The 16,014-nt window shown below is 34.4% G+C and overlaps 1 protein-coding gene across 5 annotated transcripts in view; it reads right to left on the reverse strand.

The window, feature by feature from the left end:
• The window catches only part of MON2 (MON2 homolog, regulator of endosome-to-Golgi trafficking), a 126,400-nt gene that overhangs the window by 63,723 nt on the left and 46,663 nt on the right, over window positions 1-16,014 (reverse strand). For all 5 annotated transcript variants that reach the window (XM_030866417.3, XM_030866416.3, XM_070046383.1 and 2 more), the window contains 10 exons: window positions 15,820-15,956; window positions 14,878-15,031; window positions 5,775-6,010; window positions 3,508-3,589; window positions 2,184-2,368; window positions 1,285-1,397; window positions 835-939; window positions 400-480; window positions 248-321; window positions 66-156 (listed from right to left, as the gene is read on the reverse strand). In XM_030866417.3, coding sequence (XP_030722277.1) covers window positions 66-156; window positions 248-321; window positions 400-480; window positions 835-939; window positions 1,285-1,397; window positions 2,184-2,368; window positions 3,508-3,589; window positions 5,775-6,010; window positions 14,878-15,031; window positions 15,820-15,956 — 1,258 coding nt within the window. The remainder of the gene's footprint in view (window positions 1-65; window positions 157-247; window positions 322-399; window positions 481-834; window positions 940-1,284; window positions 1,398-2,183; window positions 2,369-3,507; window positions 3,590-5,774; window positions 6,011-14,877; window positions 15,032-15,819; window positions 15,957-16,014) is intronic.

The raw sequence follows: 16,014 nt of genomic DNA on the forward strand, positions 1-16,014 counted from the left end.
TGAATATACAACTTATTAAACAAAATAATACACCATATTTAACACAGAAAGGTAGAATATCACACCTTATTATTTCCATAGGCCATATCCATTGCTTCTAGGGATAAGGAACAAAGTGCATTTATTAAATGATGCAATGATACGTCATCAAGATACCTAAAAAAAAAAAAATGATGAAATAAGACATTCTGATCTAAAATATACAGCTAACAATAATGTTTGTATCAATTAAAAAACTGACTCTTACTGTGAGCTTTCAAACAATCTTGAAAGTATGTTGGAAATCACTGGCAAATCTGTCATCACTGCTGTTGTTAGAACCTAAGAGGAGAATAAAATTAAATGTAACATATAAACATTTTGCAAAGTACTAATTGAGTAAGAATGACTAGAGCTTACTGTACTGGGTCCTTCTACAGCTCTCCCAGGTTTCAAGGCACCACCACTACTAGGCTTTAATCCCAGAATCCATACTAGATGCTGTAAAAAAAAAAAAAAAAAATCAAAACAAAGAAATTTATAAACCTACAAAAATTCCAGTAACTAAAACTAAAATCAGTAGTAGGTATCTAATAACTAAATATAAATTAGTAATTGATATTCATACAAAAAACTTATTCCACCAAGCATAGGCAGTAGAACAGGCCATTATAAGAAACATCCCATTGCTTTGTACAATATGAGCCATGTCTTTTTTCTTTTTCTGACTTCTCCTTTTTCATACTTACTGTCTATTCAGGCCTGCCCAAAGGACCGATAGGCACTGGTGAGTTTAACTGTTAGCATTTAGATATAAAAACAACATTGGCCTCTGACCCAGAGGCTACAACATACCTGTAGAGTTGCCAAGACAAGTTGCCATGATGTTCCAAGAACAGCCCCATGGCAGTGTGCCAAGTTAAGTAAAGTCCTCATACACTGGATATTTTTGGAAGTTAGCTATATTAAAAAAGGATATATTTGTAAGAACTGTTATGCATTCTTGAAAATTATAAGCTTATAAAGAAGTATTAACGTATTCAAATTTTTTTACTAAAAAAACAAAAATACTAAGAAAATAGGCTTGGATGGTTTTGTACAGAACAAATTCATTTGCTTAAAAGTTGTGTTATCATAGTTGGTTATAATAATGTCACTCCATATTTATCTAGTTTTTCTAAAAGTATCATTCAGATAAAAGTAAGTATAATGATGAATTTTGAGAAACATTAAAAAAGGTATGAAAGATTTCCTTGATAGTTAATTAGTATTAATTGGTTACCAAGAAAAGAAAAAGTACTTTACCATTACTGTCCCTTGAGGCTGGACTGCTAGCGGTTGACCCACTGCCACAACTTGCTGGTGAGATTCACTTGATGGACTGATCATCATAACACTTTGGCCCTGAATGGAATATGCTAGAACACAAAGGAAAACCTAAATAATTAAAATATACTTTTCACGTTGTACTCAAAGTAATGTTATATTTTAAAACATTAATTTGATTAAAATAAGTTCAACTATGACATTTATTTAGTTACCTATTATCTATATGCAAACATTTTGAAAACTAAGGAGGTGAAAAAACAAAGACAAGTTAGGCAAATATTAAGTAATTTTATATATAACTTTAACAAATTATAAAACTTTGGTAGATTGCTTCACAAGCAAAATAGAATTTAGGACACTTACTATTTTAAACATGTATTCCCAGTAAACTTTTCTACTTAAAGTTGAAGAGAGACCAATACTCACATTTTCAGTTTGAAAACTGAGCATCACACTGAAATTTTTTTATATGACATGTAACACGTAACAAAGTAATCAACAAGAAAAAAAATTTTTTTGAATGTCAGCTTAATCTAAGTGGTGGCAAACATTACTGTTCTACTAGTTCCATTAAAAACAAAACAAACTAACCACTCCCATTTCAACAGTATGCTAGAGTTTACAAAGGACTTCTAGATTTATCTTCTTTTATCCTCACAATCACTGTTTAAAATTGGTATTATTCTGCCCTACTCCCACCTCCACTGTTTTAAAAAGATGGAAGAAATTGAGGCTCAGGGACATTAACTTCCCATAGAGGTCAGAGACTCAGTGAGTGGAAAAGCAGAGGCTTGGACTCAGAATTTCTATAATCTCTTCCCTATGCCATGTCACCCCGATAGATGAAGAGAACTCAGAGGAAGCTGAAATCTTACATTTGTTGGAAAGTGTGGCTGCAGTGGTGGTATTCAATACAGTAAGAGCATAATGGGGAGGCAGGGAACCTTTGCATATTGCAGTTATAAAGGCATCTCTTGAAGTTACAAGGCCCAGTCTTCCACAAAGAGCAGCCATAGTCAGTTCAGCTTTTAAAATATTCTCAGTGGCAGCTTCATCTGTGCTGAAAAGAAAAAGTATTTTATTTAGTATGATTAATTTCTTTTAAATTATGCTGCCAAACATGATGTGGAATTAGGCAGTCAGTAAAGTTTTAAGAAAATCTATTTAAAACATTGTCAAAATCAGTCTACTTAAGAAGAACTTTTAACTAATAAACATCTGAAAATTTGAACTGGTTAAAAGCAATTTATGACACATATATTCATTAATGAAGAAAATGGTCAAGAACTCAAAGATATAACTTAAAAATATCAAGCATTTTAAAATCAGTAAATTCTATAATTCTAAAGAAAAACATAAAAAAATTGAATAATATAATCATCATCATTGTAAAAGTAGTAGTAAAGCTTAAAATGAAAAAGGCATTCTGTGGATAAAGAAGATGTGGCATATATATACAATGGAATATTACTCAGCCATAAAAAGAAACAAAATTGAGTTATTTGTAGCAAGGTGGATGGACCTAGAGTCTGTCATACAGAGTGAAGTAAGTCAAAAAGAGAAAAACAAATACCGTATGCTAACACATATATATGGAATCTAAAAAAAAAAGAAAAAAGATTCTGATGAACCTAGGGGCAGGGCAGGAATAAAGACACAGATGTAGAGAATGGACTTGAGGACATGGGGAGGGGGAAGGGTAAGCTGGGACTAAGTGGGAGAGTGGCACTGACATATATATACTACCAAATGTAAAATAGATAGCTAGTGGGAAGCAGCCACATAGCATAGCACAGCGAGATCAACTCGGTGCTTTGAGTCCACCTAGAGGGGTGGGATAGGGAGGGGGGAAGGGAGATGCAAGAGGGAGGAGATATGGGAATATATGTATATTGATTCACTTTGTTATACAGCAGATACTAACACACCATTGTAAAGCAATTATACTCCAATAAAGATGTTAAAAAAAAAAGAAAAGAAAAGAAAAAGGCATTCTATTATTTTAGGATTGTATTTTCCATTATAACATGTGACAATAGGATGGGGGAAGAGGATGGCAGAAAAATAATAACATTCCACGAACATAAAAACTAGTATTAGGAAATAATTCTCAGGATAAATTTAAGGAAACCATTTTAATGGTTTGTTGTTTTCTTTACAACTGCCACATGCAATATAAAACTTACAAAGACTTAATACCTGGCATCAAGAAGGAGTGAGAGTGCAGCAAGCAGACCACACCAGCAGGCATTCACCATTTCTTCCCAAACAGCTCTACTAACTTAAAGGAAAAACAAACAATATTTAATGATAATTATAGATGTCACAGCACTTGACAATGTCAAACTCTATAATCCCCCTTATCACTTGGTAATATAGCAAATATTCCAAAAACAACTCAATTATTAAATAATAAAGCTGTAACATTTAATATATATCTGAATAAATGAAAAATTTTAAACCATACCATAGTTTCAGAATTCAAGAAGTCTTTTTTTTTTTTTGGTTGTGCTGTGTGGCTTGTGGGATCTTAGTTCCCCAACCAGGGATGGAACCTGGTCCCTCAGCAGTGAGAGCGCAAAAGTCCTAAACACTGGACTGCCAGGGAATTCCCAAGAAGTTTTAAAACTGAGTTGTTTTAACATATCAATGATAAGATCTTTCTTACAAAAGTGATCTTCAAAATATATATATATATTTATATATATAATATCAGTTCCTATTCCCTTCCATTTCATTGGGCCAAACTTTCGGCCTGTATGACCAGCTGGCAGTGAGACACTGTGATAAGCAGGCTCAGTCACGAGACTGGTTACATACACTGTATATCGTGCAAGTAAGTAAATAAACAGAGTAAAACAGGATCAAGTTTCTCACTGTTGGAGAAGGAAATTTCAAATATGGAAAGTTAAAAGTAAACCCTGTGGTATTAAACTGGAATTGAAAAAATTGGTGTGACCTCATGGTATTTAATATAGAGAGATATATGTTTTTATTTTTATTTATTTATTTTTTGAAGATCTTCTTAAAAATTTATTTATTTATTTATGGCTGTGTGGGGTCTTCATTGCCACGCACAGGCTTTCTCTAGTTGCGGCGATTGGGGGCTACACTTTGTTGCAGTACGTAGGCTTCTCATTGTGGTGGCTTCTCCTGTTGCAGAGCACGGGCTCTAGGCGCTCAGGCTTCAATAGTTGTGGCTTGCAGGCTCTAGAGCGCAGGCTTAGTAGTTGTGGCGCATGGGCTTAACTGCTCCGCAGTATGTGGAATTTTCCCAGACCAGGGTTTGAATGTGTCCCCTGCATTGGCAGGTAGATTCTTAACCACTGCACCACGAGGGAAGTCCCAAGATACATATTTTTAAAATGTAGATAGATGTGTGCTCATGTAAGTGTGTATTTCTATTCACGTACCAAGAAGCATACCTAATGGCCATGTGTTAGTTTCTAAATACTATTCTCCACTAAAAGGAACTAGGGCTCCTTGGAAAAATAACTGACTCCTAGGTTAGGCAAGAAAAATCCAAGATGACCTTAGAACATTTTGCTGTATCAGACAGTAAGGTAGTGCTCAGAAAATGACAAAAGGACATGGGATGATAAAAGGACACAGGGGCTAGCTTGAAAGGGGTCCCAAATGGCCATGTCAGGGAAAATGAGCATTAAACCAAATAATGATAATCAAAGATTGTAACTCTTTGAATAAAATAGGAATCCGAGAGTCTACACTAATACAAATAAATAAATGAAACAAAATAAATGAGGAAGAAGGGAAAGCTCTCTTTTACAGATGTCTCAAAGTATTTCTCCAGAAAAAGTTAATAATTAACTTTATACTGAAGAAACAAGGCACACATCATACTAACCAAATGATAAAAGTTAACATCACCAGTGTATAGCATAGCAACATTTCTGTGGTAGCTCTGCCAAAAATGAATATATTGAATCTAATTATGAGGAAACAAAAACAAACCCAAGTAGACTGGGCTGTTCTCTTCAAAAATGGCAAGGTCATATAAAACATGGAAAAATTAAGGAACTGTTCCATACTGAAGGAGGGTATAGAGACATGCAACTGAATTCAACATGTAATCCTAGACCATAAAGGACATCACTGAGGCAAATGGCAAAATTTGAAGGACATTTGGGATTCGATGACATATTGAATTGATGCTAAATTTCTGATGGTGACTATACTGTGGTTAAGTAGAAACCTGTCCTTATTTTTCGAAAATACACTTTAAAGTACTCAGGGGTAATGGGCATCATGTCTGCAACTTATTCTCAAATAGTTCAAATAAGAAGTATAGTGACATGTATATAGAGAGAATGATAATGCAAATATTGTAGTTAACAATTGGAATATCATGGTGAAGGATATATGGAAACTATTATTTTTGCAATTTCCCTGTAAATTTAAAATTATTTCAAAATAAAAATTAAAAATACAGAATCGTAATAATATACCTATTGCTTTATCCATTTGGTCTGATGTTGACTGTAATTCTTGCTGTTCTGATGACTGTGCTGGTGAAGAAACTGCTTCAGTGGTAGTTGTCTGACATTCTGTTTCAACCTCTCCTAACTCTCCTTCAATCATACTCGTGATTCCACGTACAAGGTCTAGCAAACAATGGAATGCCACGGACATAGCATAACCTTCTGGTATAGTCGGGGGCTCAACTTTGTCCAACATCTCTAGGCTGAAATTATGAAAAAATCAGATGCTAATGAGAAGCCACAATGATGAAAATACATATAACTATTTCCATAATCTGTAGACTACAGAAATTAAGATTAACAGAATAGCAAAAGTAAATGGTCACTACTGGGTTTCCTTTGGAGGACAGATCCCTTCATGGTATTCTAAGAAACTGATTAGAAAAATTAAGGCCTGACCAGTATGATAACTGATTATTTTAATAATTCACTTTTTGCCTCTCCCCCAAGTTGTGCCAGTATTTTCATTAATTGTTGACATTAGAAAAAATACTTATATACAAAATAGAAAAAGACAGATTACAAGCCATCTCAAACTCTGACTTAGCTGCTTTTAAAATAAGCTGCTATATAAAATCGGTAAACAACAAGGACCTACTATATAGCACAGGGGACTATACTCAATATCCTGTAATAACCTGTAATGGAAAAGAATCTGAAAAAGAGTATCTACAAATATTTATGTATAACTGAAATCACTTTGCTGTACACTTGAAACTAACACAATATTGTAAATTAACTGTAATTTTAAAAAGGTAATAAATAAGTAAAATAAGATCTTATAAGATCAAATCAATCCTATAAAGAGGAAAAGAAGCTTTCATACTAGGGAAAATTATTACTGTGAGATATCCAGCTCATCTGTCATCCTATCATCTCAGATACAATCGGCCAACAGGGTAAGGTAATACTTAAAGCATCAGTGTGTCACGTTCAAATTTTAGAGCAAGTTATACTCCGTAATTAGGACAGAGCTTTCAGACGGAAAGACAACAAATCTTTTGTTTCAAATCATGACAAACAGGTTTTAAATTCCTTAAAATGGAAATCTGTCAAGATAATTCAATGGAGAAAGAATAATTCAATGGGGAAAGGACTAACGGATATTCACATGTAAAAGAGTGATACTGGAGCCTTACCTCATACCATATACAAAAATGAACTCAAAATGAATCAATGACCTAAATGTAAGATGTAAAACTAAAAACTCTTAGAAGAAAACATGGGCAAAAATCTTTATGACCTCAAATTATGAAATGGTTAGGTATGATATCAAAATGCATAAGTGACCAAAGGAAAAACAGATAAACTGAATTCATCAAAAGTAAAAATGATCGTGCTTCGAAGGACACTATCAAGAAAATGAAAAGACAATCCACAGAATGCAAGAAAATTTTTGGAAATCATATATCTGATAAGGGACTAGATGTTGAATATGTAAGAACTTTCACAACTCAATAATAATAAAAAGAAAACCCAACTAAAAAGGAGCAAAGGATTTCAATAGATATTTCTCCCAAGATGATATATAAATGGACAATAAGCACATGAATGAGATGCTCAATGTCAATTTGAAACACAGTAAGATACCACTTACCCACCAGGACGGCTATAATCAAAAGACAGTAACAAGTATTGCTAAGGATGTGGTGAAACTGAAACCCTCACACATTGTTGGTGAAAATGTAAAATGGTGTGGTTGCTTGGGAAAACAGCTTGGCAGTTCAACAGAAAGTAAAACATAGAGTAACTACATGGCCCAGCAATTCCACCCCTACGTATACATCCAGTAGAAATGAAAATATCTATGCAAAAACTTGCAGGCAAATGCTCATAGCAGCATTATTCATAGCCAAAAAATGGAAACAACCCAAATGCCCATCAACTGACAATGAAATAAACAAAATGTGGTACTACCATAAGGTGGAATATTATTCAGCCACAAACAGAAAGTACTGGTACAACCTGCAACATAGATGAACCTTCAAAACATTATGCTGAATAAAAGAAGCCTGACACACAAGAATATTTATTGTATGATTCCATTCATATGAAATATCCAGAATAAGCAAATCAACAGAGAAAGTAGATTAGTAGTTGCTAAGGGGTAGGGAAAGGGAGATTGCAGGATGACTGCTTATGGATATGGTTTTTTTTTCCTCTGGGGTGACGAAAAAGTTCTGAAATTAGATGCTGCTTATGGTTGCCTAACGTCTGAATATAATAAAACCATGAACTGTACAATTGTAAAAGGGCAAATTTAATCCTATGTTACTTCTATCTCAAAAACAAAATTGAAATCACTAAAGATCGTAATAAGAAAAGCTAATAAAAGTAATTTCCAAACTCAAATTCTAAAAGTCTCCTAATCATAATCAGTATAAGGTAGGAAATTTATAAAGATGTAAAACTAACAATAAACAATAAAAACACCTATGTATACCTATCATTTATTGAGCAATTTACTCTCAGCCTGGGATACTAAGGGTTTTTTTTTTTTTAATGTACCTCATTTAACTCCTCACAAAAACCCTAAGAGATACAGATGATGAAACTGTGAACTAGGGTGACAGTTATCAGTCAGCAGTTTTTAACCCAAGTCCGACTCTAAAGCCTATCAGTTTAACCCATATGGGCCAACTCTCAGTATTTTTAAAATTTAGGTAACCAATACTAACATATTTATATTATTGATCAAGATATTTAAGCTCAAATGGGGAAGTGAAGTTTATGGGTTTAATCTTTGCCAGGCCAATTAGCCTTAAAGAGCCACATACTAAACCAATCAGTGCCAAGCATCTTGTTAGACAAATCTCTGTTCTCAAAGAATATATCATCTATTGGGAAAATGCATCTAAAACAGATAAAATACTCCTAAACATCACAAACTCTAATTCCCAAATTCTGTGGTACAGACTTTAAGCACCAGAATAGTTAAGAGAAAAAGGTAATTTATACCACAAACCTAAACAAACCCACACTTTAACTGTTTCAGTGCTGCTTTATTGTAATTACTACACAAACTCCACTTTTAGATTAAAGGTAACCCATTTATTTAAATATTTTAAAATTAAGGTCAAGTTGAAAAAACTGTCACAAGTCCAACTTTGAAGGGAGCCATAGTATAATAAATCTGAAAGAATATACTGTCATTAATTATGTCAAAACTACTTGTCTATATGTCACTTAAGTTTTCAAATTATTACACACTTAAGAAGTCAAAAAAGAACTGTATACACAATTAAGATTTATATGTATGTCTTCAAAGAAAACAGTGAAAATCATTTTATACTAAAACTCACAATGAATAAAAGATACCAATTCAACAGGTAGGTCCCAATGTGAACATACTAACCCATTTACAAAAGAAACCCAATATTTTCTGTCTATTTATGATTTCAGAAGTGAGTATCGATACATATCGATAACTACCTTAAATGTAAATGGATTAAATGCTCCAACCAAAAGACACAGACTGGCTGAATGGATACAAAAATAAGACCCATATATATGCTCTCTACAAGAGACCCACTTCAGACCTAGAGACACATACAGACTGAAAGTGAGGGGATGGAAAAAGATATTCCATGCAAATGGAAATCAAAAGAAAGCTGGAGTAGCAATTCTCGTATCAGACAAAATAGACTTTAAAATAAAGACTATTATAAGAGACAAAAAATGACACTACATAATGACCAAGGGATCAATCCAAGAAGAAGATACAAAAATTATAAATATTTATGCACCCAACATAGGAGCACCTCAATACATAAGACAGATGCTAACAGCCATAAAAGAGGATATCAACAGAAACACAATTATAGTGGGGGACTTTAACACCCCACTTTCACCAATGGACAGATCATCCAAAATGAAAATAAATAAGTAAACACAAGCGTTAAATGACACACTAAACAAGATGGACCTGACTGATATTTATAGGACATTTGATCCAAAAACAACAGAATACACATTCTTCTCAAGTGCTCATGGAACATTCTACAGGATAGATCATATCCTGGGTCACAAATCAAGCCTTGGTAAATTTAAGAAAACTGAAATCATATCAAGTATCTTTTCTGACCACAACGCTATGAGACTAGATATCAGTTACAGGAAAAAACCTGTAAAAAAAGCAAACATATGGAGGCTAAACAATACACTACTAAATAATCAAGAGATCACTGAAGAAATCAAAGAGGATATCAAAAAATATCTAGAAATAAATGACAATGAAAACACAATGATCCAAAACCTATGGGATGAAGTAAAAGCAGTTCTAAGCGGGAAGTTTATAGAAATACAATCCTACCTCAAGAAACAAGAAACATCTCAAATAAACAACCAAACCTTACACCTAAAGCAATCAGAGAAAGAAGAACAAAAGAACCCCCAAAGTTAGCAGAAGGAAAGAAATCATAAAGATCAGATCAGAAATAAATGAAAAAGAAATGAAGGAAACAATAGCAAAGATCAATAAAACTAAAAGCTGGTTCATTGAGAAGATAAACACAATTGATAAACCATTAGTCAGACTCATCAAGAAAAAAAGGGAGAAGACCCAAATCAATAGAATTAGAAATGAAAAAGGAGAAGTAACAACTGACATTGCAGAGATACAAAGGATCATGAGAGATTACTACAAGCAACTATATGCCAATAAAATGGACAGCCTGGAAGAAATGGACACATTCTTAGAAAAGCACAACCTTCTGAGACTGAACCAGGAAGAAATAGGAAATATAAACAGACCAGTCACAAGCACTGAAATTGAGACTGTGATTTAAAATCTTCCAACAAACAAGAGTCCAGGACCAGATGGCTTCACAGGTGAATTCTATCAAACATTTAGAGAAAAGCTAACACCTATCCTTCTCAAATACTTCTAAAATATAGCAGAGGGAAGAACACTCCCAAACTCATTCTACAAGGCCACCATCACCCTGATACCAAAACCAGACAGAGATGTCACAAAGAAAGAAAACTACAGGCCAATATCACTGATGAACATAGATGCAAAAATCCTCAACAAAATACTAGCAAGCAGAATTCAACAGCACATTAAAAGGATCATACACCATGATCAAGTGGGGTTTACCCCAGGAATGCAAGGATTCTTCAGTATACGCAAATCAATCAATGTGATACACCATGTTAACAAACTGAAGGAGAAAAACCATATGATCATCTCAATAGATGCAGAGAAAGCCTTCGACAAAATTCAACACCCATTTATGATAAAAACTCTCCAGAAAATAGGCATAAAGGGAACTTTCCTCAACAGAATAAAGGCCATATATGACAAGCCCACAGCCAACATCGCCCTCAATGGTGAAAAACTGAAACCATTTCCACTAAGATCAGGAACAAGACAAGGCTGCCCACTCTCACCACTATGATTCAACATTGTTTTGGAAGTTCGAGCCACAGCCATCAGAGAAGAAAAAGAAATAAAAGGAATCCAAATCAGAAAGAAGTAAAACTGCCACTGTTTGCAGATGACATGATACTATACATAGAGAATTCTAAAGATGCTACCATAAAACTACTAGAGCTAATCAATGAATTTGGTAAAGTAGCAGGATACAAAATTAATGCATAGAAATCTCTTGCACTCCTATACACTAATGATGAAAAATGTGAAAGTGAAATTAAGGAAACACTCCCATTTACCACTGCAACAAAAAGAATAAAATACCTAGGAATAAACCTACCTAAGGAGACAAAAGACCTGTATGCAGAAACCTATAAGACACTGATGAAAGAAATTAAAGATGATACAAACAGATGGAGAGATATGCCATGTTCTTGGATTGGAAGACTCAGTGTTGTGAAAATGACTATACTACCCAAAGCAATCCACAGATTCAGTGCAATCCCTATCAAACTGCCAAGGGCATTTTTCACAGAACTAGAACAAAAAATTTCACAATTTGTATGGAAACACAAAAGACCCCAAATAGCCAAAGCAATCTTGAGAAAGAAAAACAGAGCTGGAGGAATCAGGCTCCCTGACTTCAGACTATACTACAAAGCTACAGTAATCAAGACAGTATGGTACAAAAACAGAAATATAGATCAATGGAACAGGACAGAAAGCCCAGAGATAAACCCATGCACATATGGTCACCTTATTTTTGATAAAGGAGGCAAGAATATACAATGGGGAAAAGGCAGCCTCTTCAATAAGTGGTGCTGGGAAAACTGGACAACTACATGTAAAAGAATGAAATTAGAACACTGCCTAACACCATATACAGAAATAAACTCTAAATGGATTAAAGACCTAAATGTAAGGCCAGACACTATCAAACTCTTAGAGGAAAACATAGGCAGAACACTGTATGACATAAATCACAGCAAGATCCTTTTTGCCCCACCTCCTAGAGAAATGGAAATAAAAACAAAAATAAACAAATGGGACCTAATGAAACTTAAAAGCTTTTGCACAGCTAAGGAAAACATAAACAAGACGAAAAGACAACCCTCAGAATGGGAGAAAATATTTGCAAATGAAGCAACTGACAAAGGATGAATCTCATGCAGCTCAATATCAAAAACACAAACTACCCAATCCAAAAATGGGCAGAAGATCTAAACAGACATCTCTCCAAAGAAGACATACAGATTGCCAACAAACACATGAAAGGATGCTCAACATCACTAATCATTAGAGAAATGCAAATCAAAACTACAATGAGGTAGCAGCTCACACCAGTCAGAATGGCCATCATCAAAAAATCTACAAACAATAAAGGCTGGAGAGGGTGTGCAGAAAAGGGAACCCTCTTGCACTGTCGGTGGGAATGTAAATTGATACACTATGGAAAACAGTATGGAGGTTCCTTAGGAAACTAAAAATAGAACTACCATATGACCCAGCAATCCCACTACTGGGCATATACCCTGAGAAAACCATAATTAGAGTCATGCACCACAATGTTCATTGCAGCACTATTTACAATAGCTAGGACATGGAAGCAACCTAAATGTCCATCAACAGATGAATGGATAAAGAAGATGTGGCACATATATACAATGGAATATTACTCAGCCATAAAAAGAAATGAAATTGAGTGATTTGTAGTGAGGTGGATGGACCTAGAGTCTGTCATACAGAGTGAAGTAAGTCAGAAAGAGAAAAACAAATACCATATGCTAACACATATACATGGAATCTAAAAAAAAAAAAGTTCTGAAGAACGTAGGGGCAGGACAGGAATAAAGATGCAGACGTAGAGAATGGACTTGAGGACATGGGGAGGGGGAAGGGTAAGCTGGGACAAAGTGAGAGTGTGGTATGGAGTTATATATACTACCAATGTAAAATAGATAGCTAGTGGGAAGCAGCCACATAGCACAGGGAGATCAACTTGGTGCTTTGTGACCACCTAAAGGGGTGGGATAGGGAGGGTAGGAGGGAGACCCAAAAGGGAAGAGATATGGGGATATAGGTATACATATAGCTGATTCACCTTGTTATACAGCAGAAATTAACACAACATTGTAAAGCAATTATACTTCAATAAATATGTTAAAAAAATAATAATTATGTCTTTGCTCACTCTTATTTCCTCAGATATATCCTTTCTGTTCCTATCTTCACTGTGATCACTCTCTACACCCTTATAACTTGCTTTTTCTTCAAACAGTTAACCATTACCCAACGTGATACTACATGTTTATTTGCATCTTTATTGACTATCTCACTCACTAAAATGTAAGGTCCACAAGAGCAGCAATTTTGTTTTGTGTTGGGATTGTTTCAATTTAAAAAATGAGGTGGGGTAATGAATGAGATAATTATTAACGTCTCCTTCAGTGCTAGAAATCTGATTCTTTTATAACTTGATACTGTAGTATACTCAATCATTAGCCTTTGTAGCAAGGCAAAGCCTATATGAGACAGTAATTTCAATCTTTTAAGTGACTAAGAATAACAATATTTCGGTCCTCCATGACTCTTTACTTTTATAATTTTAGGCAAAATAAAAAGCTGCCCAGCAAAATATCATTGTGATGATACAATGCAGGCTGACATATCATACAAATTCATGATTTAAACTAGTCAGAGATTCTGCTTCACAGTTTAAGTCTTGATTTACTGTCACTGGAACAGTGTTTTAATTATGCATATCAATTACTCAAAATATATTAGTTAACTGCCTCACAACTGTGGCAATGTTAAACACATGTAGTATTGGTTGCTTTATCTCTGTAAGCACTACAGTTCACTAAGACTTACTTAAGAAAAATCAACAATACACTGTTGAATATGTAGTTGTTAAACTGAAATGTCTAATGACAAATTTTTGTTTGTTTGTTTGTTTGTTTGCAGTACGCAGGCCTCTCACTGCCGTGGCCTCTCCCGTTGCGGAGCACAGGCTCCGGACCGCAGGCTCAGCAGCCATGGCTCACGGGCCCAGCCGCTCCACGGCATGTGGGATCTTCCCGGACTGGGGCACGAACCCGTGTCCCCTGCATCGGCAGGTGGACTCTCAACCACTGCGCCATCAGGGAAGCCCCATAATGACAAATTTTTAAATAACACATGTGGAATCCATTAAACACTTTAATTAATTAAACTAAAAGTTCCATGTGGTAAACCCTAAAAATGTGATCAGCCAAACATTTAACTATCCACATACAGAATCCTGAAAGGTAGATATGTCACTACTCCCATTTTATAGTTGAGTACATTGAGATTTTTAAATAGGTAAACTAATTTGCTGAAGATAACTCAGTATCAGAAGACCTAAGTCCACAAGGCCTGAAATCAAGCCACATACTTAAATCAAAAAGCCATACAGAACAAGTGGATAGGTCCTTAGGTAAAGAAATCACATTCTGTTTTGTTATGCTGTTAATAGTCCTCAAGTAGTACAAAAGAAAACAAACAAAATCCAGTCCTAGATAAAATTCTCAAAATATAACAAAAGAAAATTAGTTCTTAAATATGTTAGAAATAGTAGGTCTAAAATTTTAAATATAATGCAGAGAGAAACATTTTACTATAAAATATAAACCCCAACAGTAACATTCCTTACAAAATAATGCTACTACTACTTACTAGGTTGCTTTAGCACTGCCTTGTACTGTTACAGTCAGAATAGGTATCCAAGTTCCCCTATATTCAAATGCTGGTAGCAAAGTAACACCTCCACCAATCCCCAACATTCCTGAGTTAGCTGGTGCCGAGACAGGGCCACCTGAATTATTGCTTCCTGTTAGATAAGGGAAAGCAAGCAAAGACACCAATTTATTACTTAATTACAAATCCATAATATTCAAACACTTGGTCAATTTTTTAAAATTATGCTATAGGAATGGATACTGCACAAATAAATGAAATTTACCAATCCTATTTTGGCTACTAGAGAGTCTCCCTGTTTCCCCAAAACACCATTTCCTTCTTTATATAAAAGGTACTAATGAGTAAAAATACTGACAAACTATGTAACATACCTTTTGTTAAATCACTTTTTATCAGAGGTGGGATTAAAGGACAAAAGAGACCACTAATCAGAAAGTTAAAAATGGAAGAGAAAGAAGTTAAAGGGAACAAGAAGCTATACACTGATTTCCAAATTTAAATCACGTTCACCTGTTTTGTTAAAAGAATGACTAACAGACCTCCTTAGTTACTACCTTAGTAGTAACCACACTCTTTAAAGAGAGGCACCAAATGAAGATTCTTCTAAAATGAAAATTAGCATCTAAACTTTTGTTCTATGTGATGAGAGGAACTGAAAGTATATCAGAGAAGAATATATATTCTGGAAAGAAACATAGTTACCTCAGTGAAATCAAATTATTCTTTAAGTGTAAATCTTTATATTTATATATAAAACTTAAAATACTATAAAGAAATATAAGAAATTATAAAATAAATGTATATATTTAGGTAACCTCAATTTCTCTAGTCACAGGATTTCTGTAAATATCCTCTCAGAATATTGAATATTGTAAATTATGCCAGAATATAAAAACCAAAATATGACTAAGCCTTTACCAGCTTGGTTTGTCGTAGCAGGATTTCCAGTCGGAGGGACAAGAAACAAGGACTGGATAAAAGATCCCAGTGCATTCACAATATCACGAAAAACCTTGGTAGAATGCTGTTTCATATCATAGGACTGACAAAATGACCTGTAAAATAATTTTAAATGTTTTTGGAGAAAATATTTGATTAAAAATGTTTAATTTT

The sequence above is a fragment of the Globicephala melas genome, chromosome 10 (genome assembly GCF_963455315.2).
Source record: "Globicephala melas chromosome 10, mGloMel1.2, whole genome shotgun sequence".
Lineage (NCBI taxonomy): Eukaryota > Metazoa > Chordata > Mammalia > Artiodactyla > Delphinidae > Globicephala > Globicephala melas.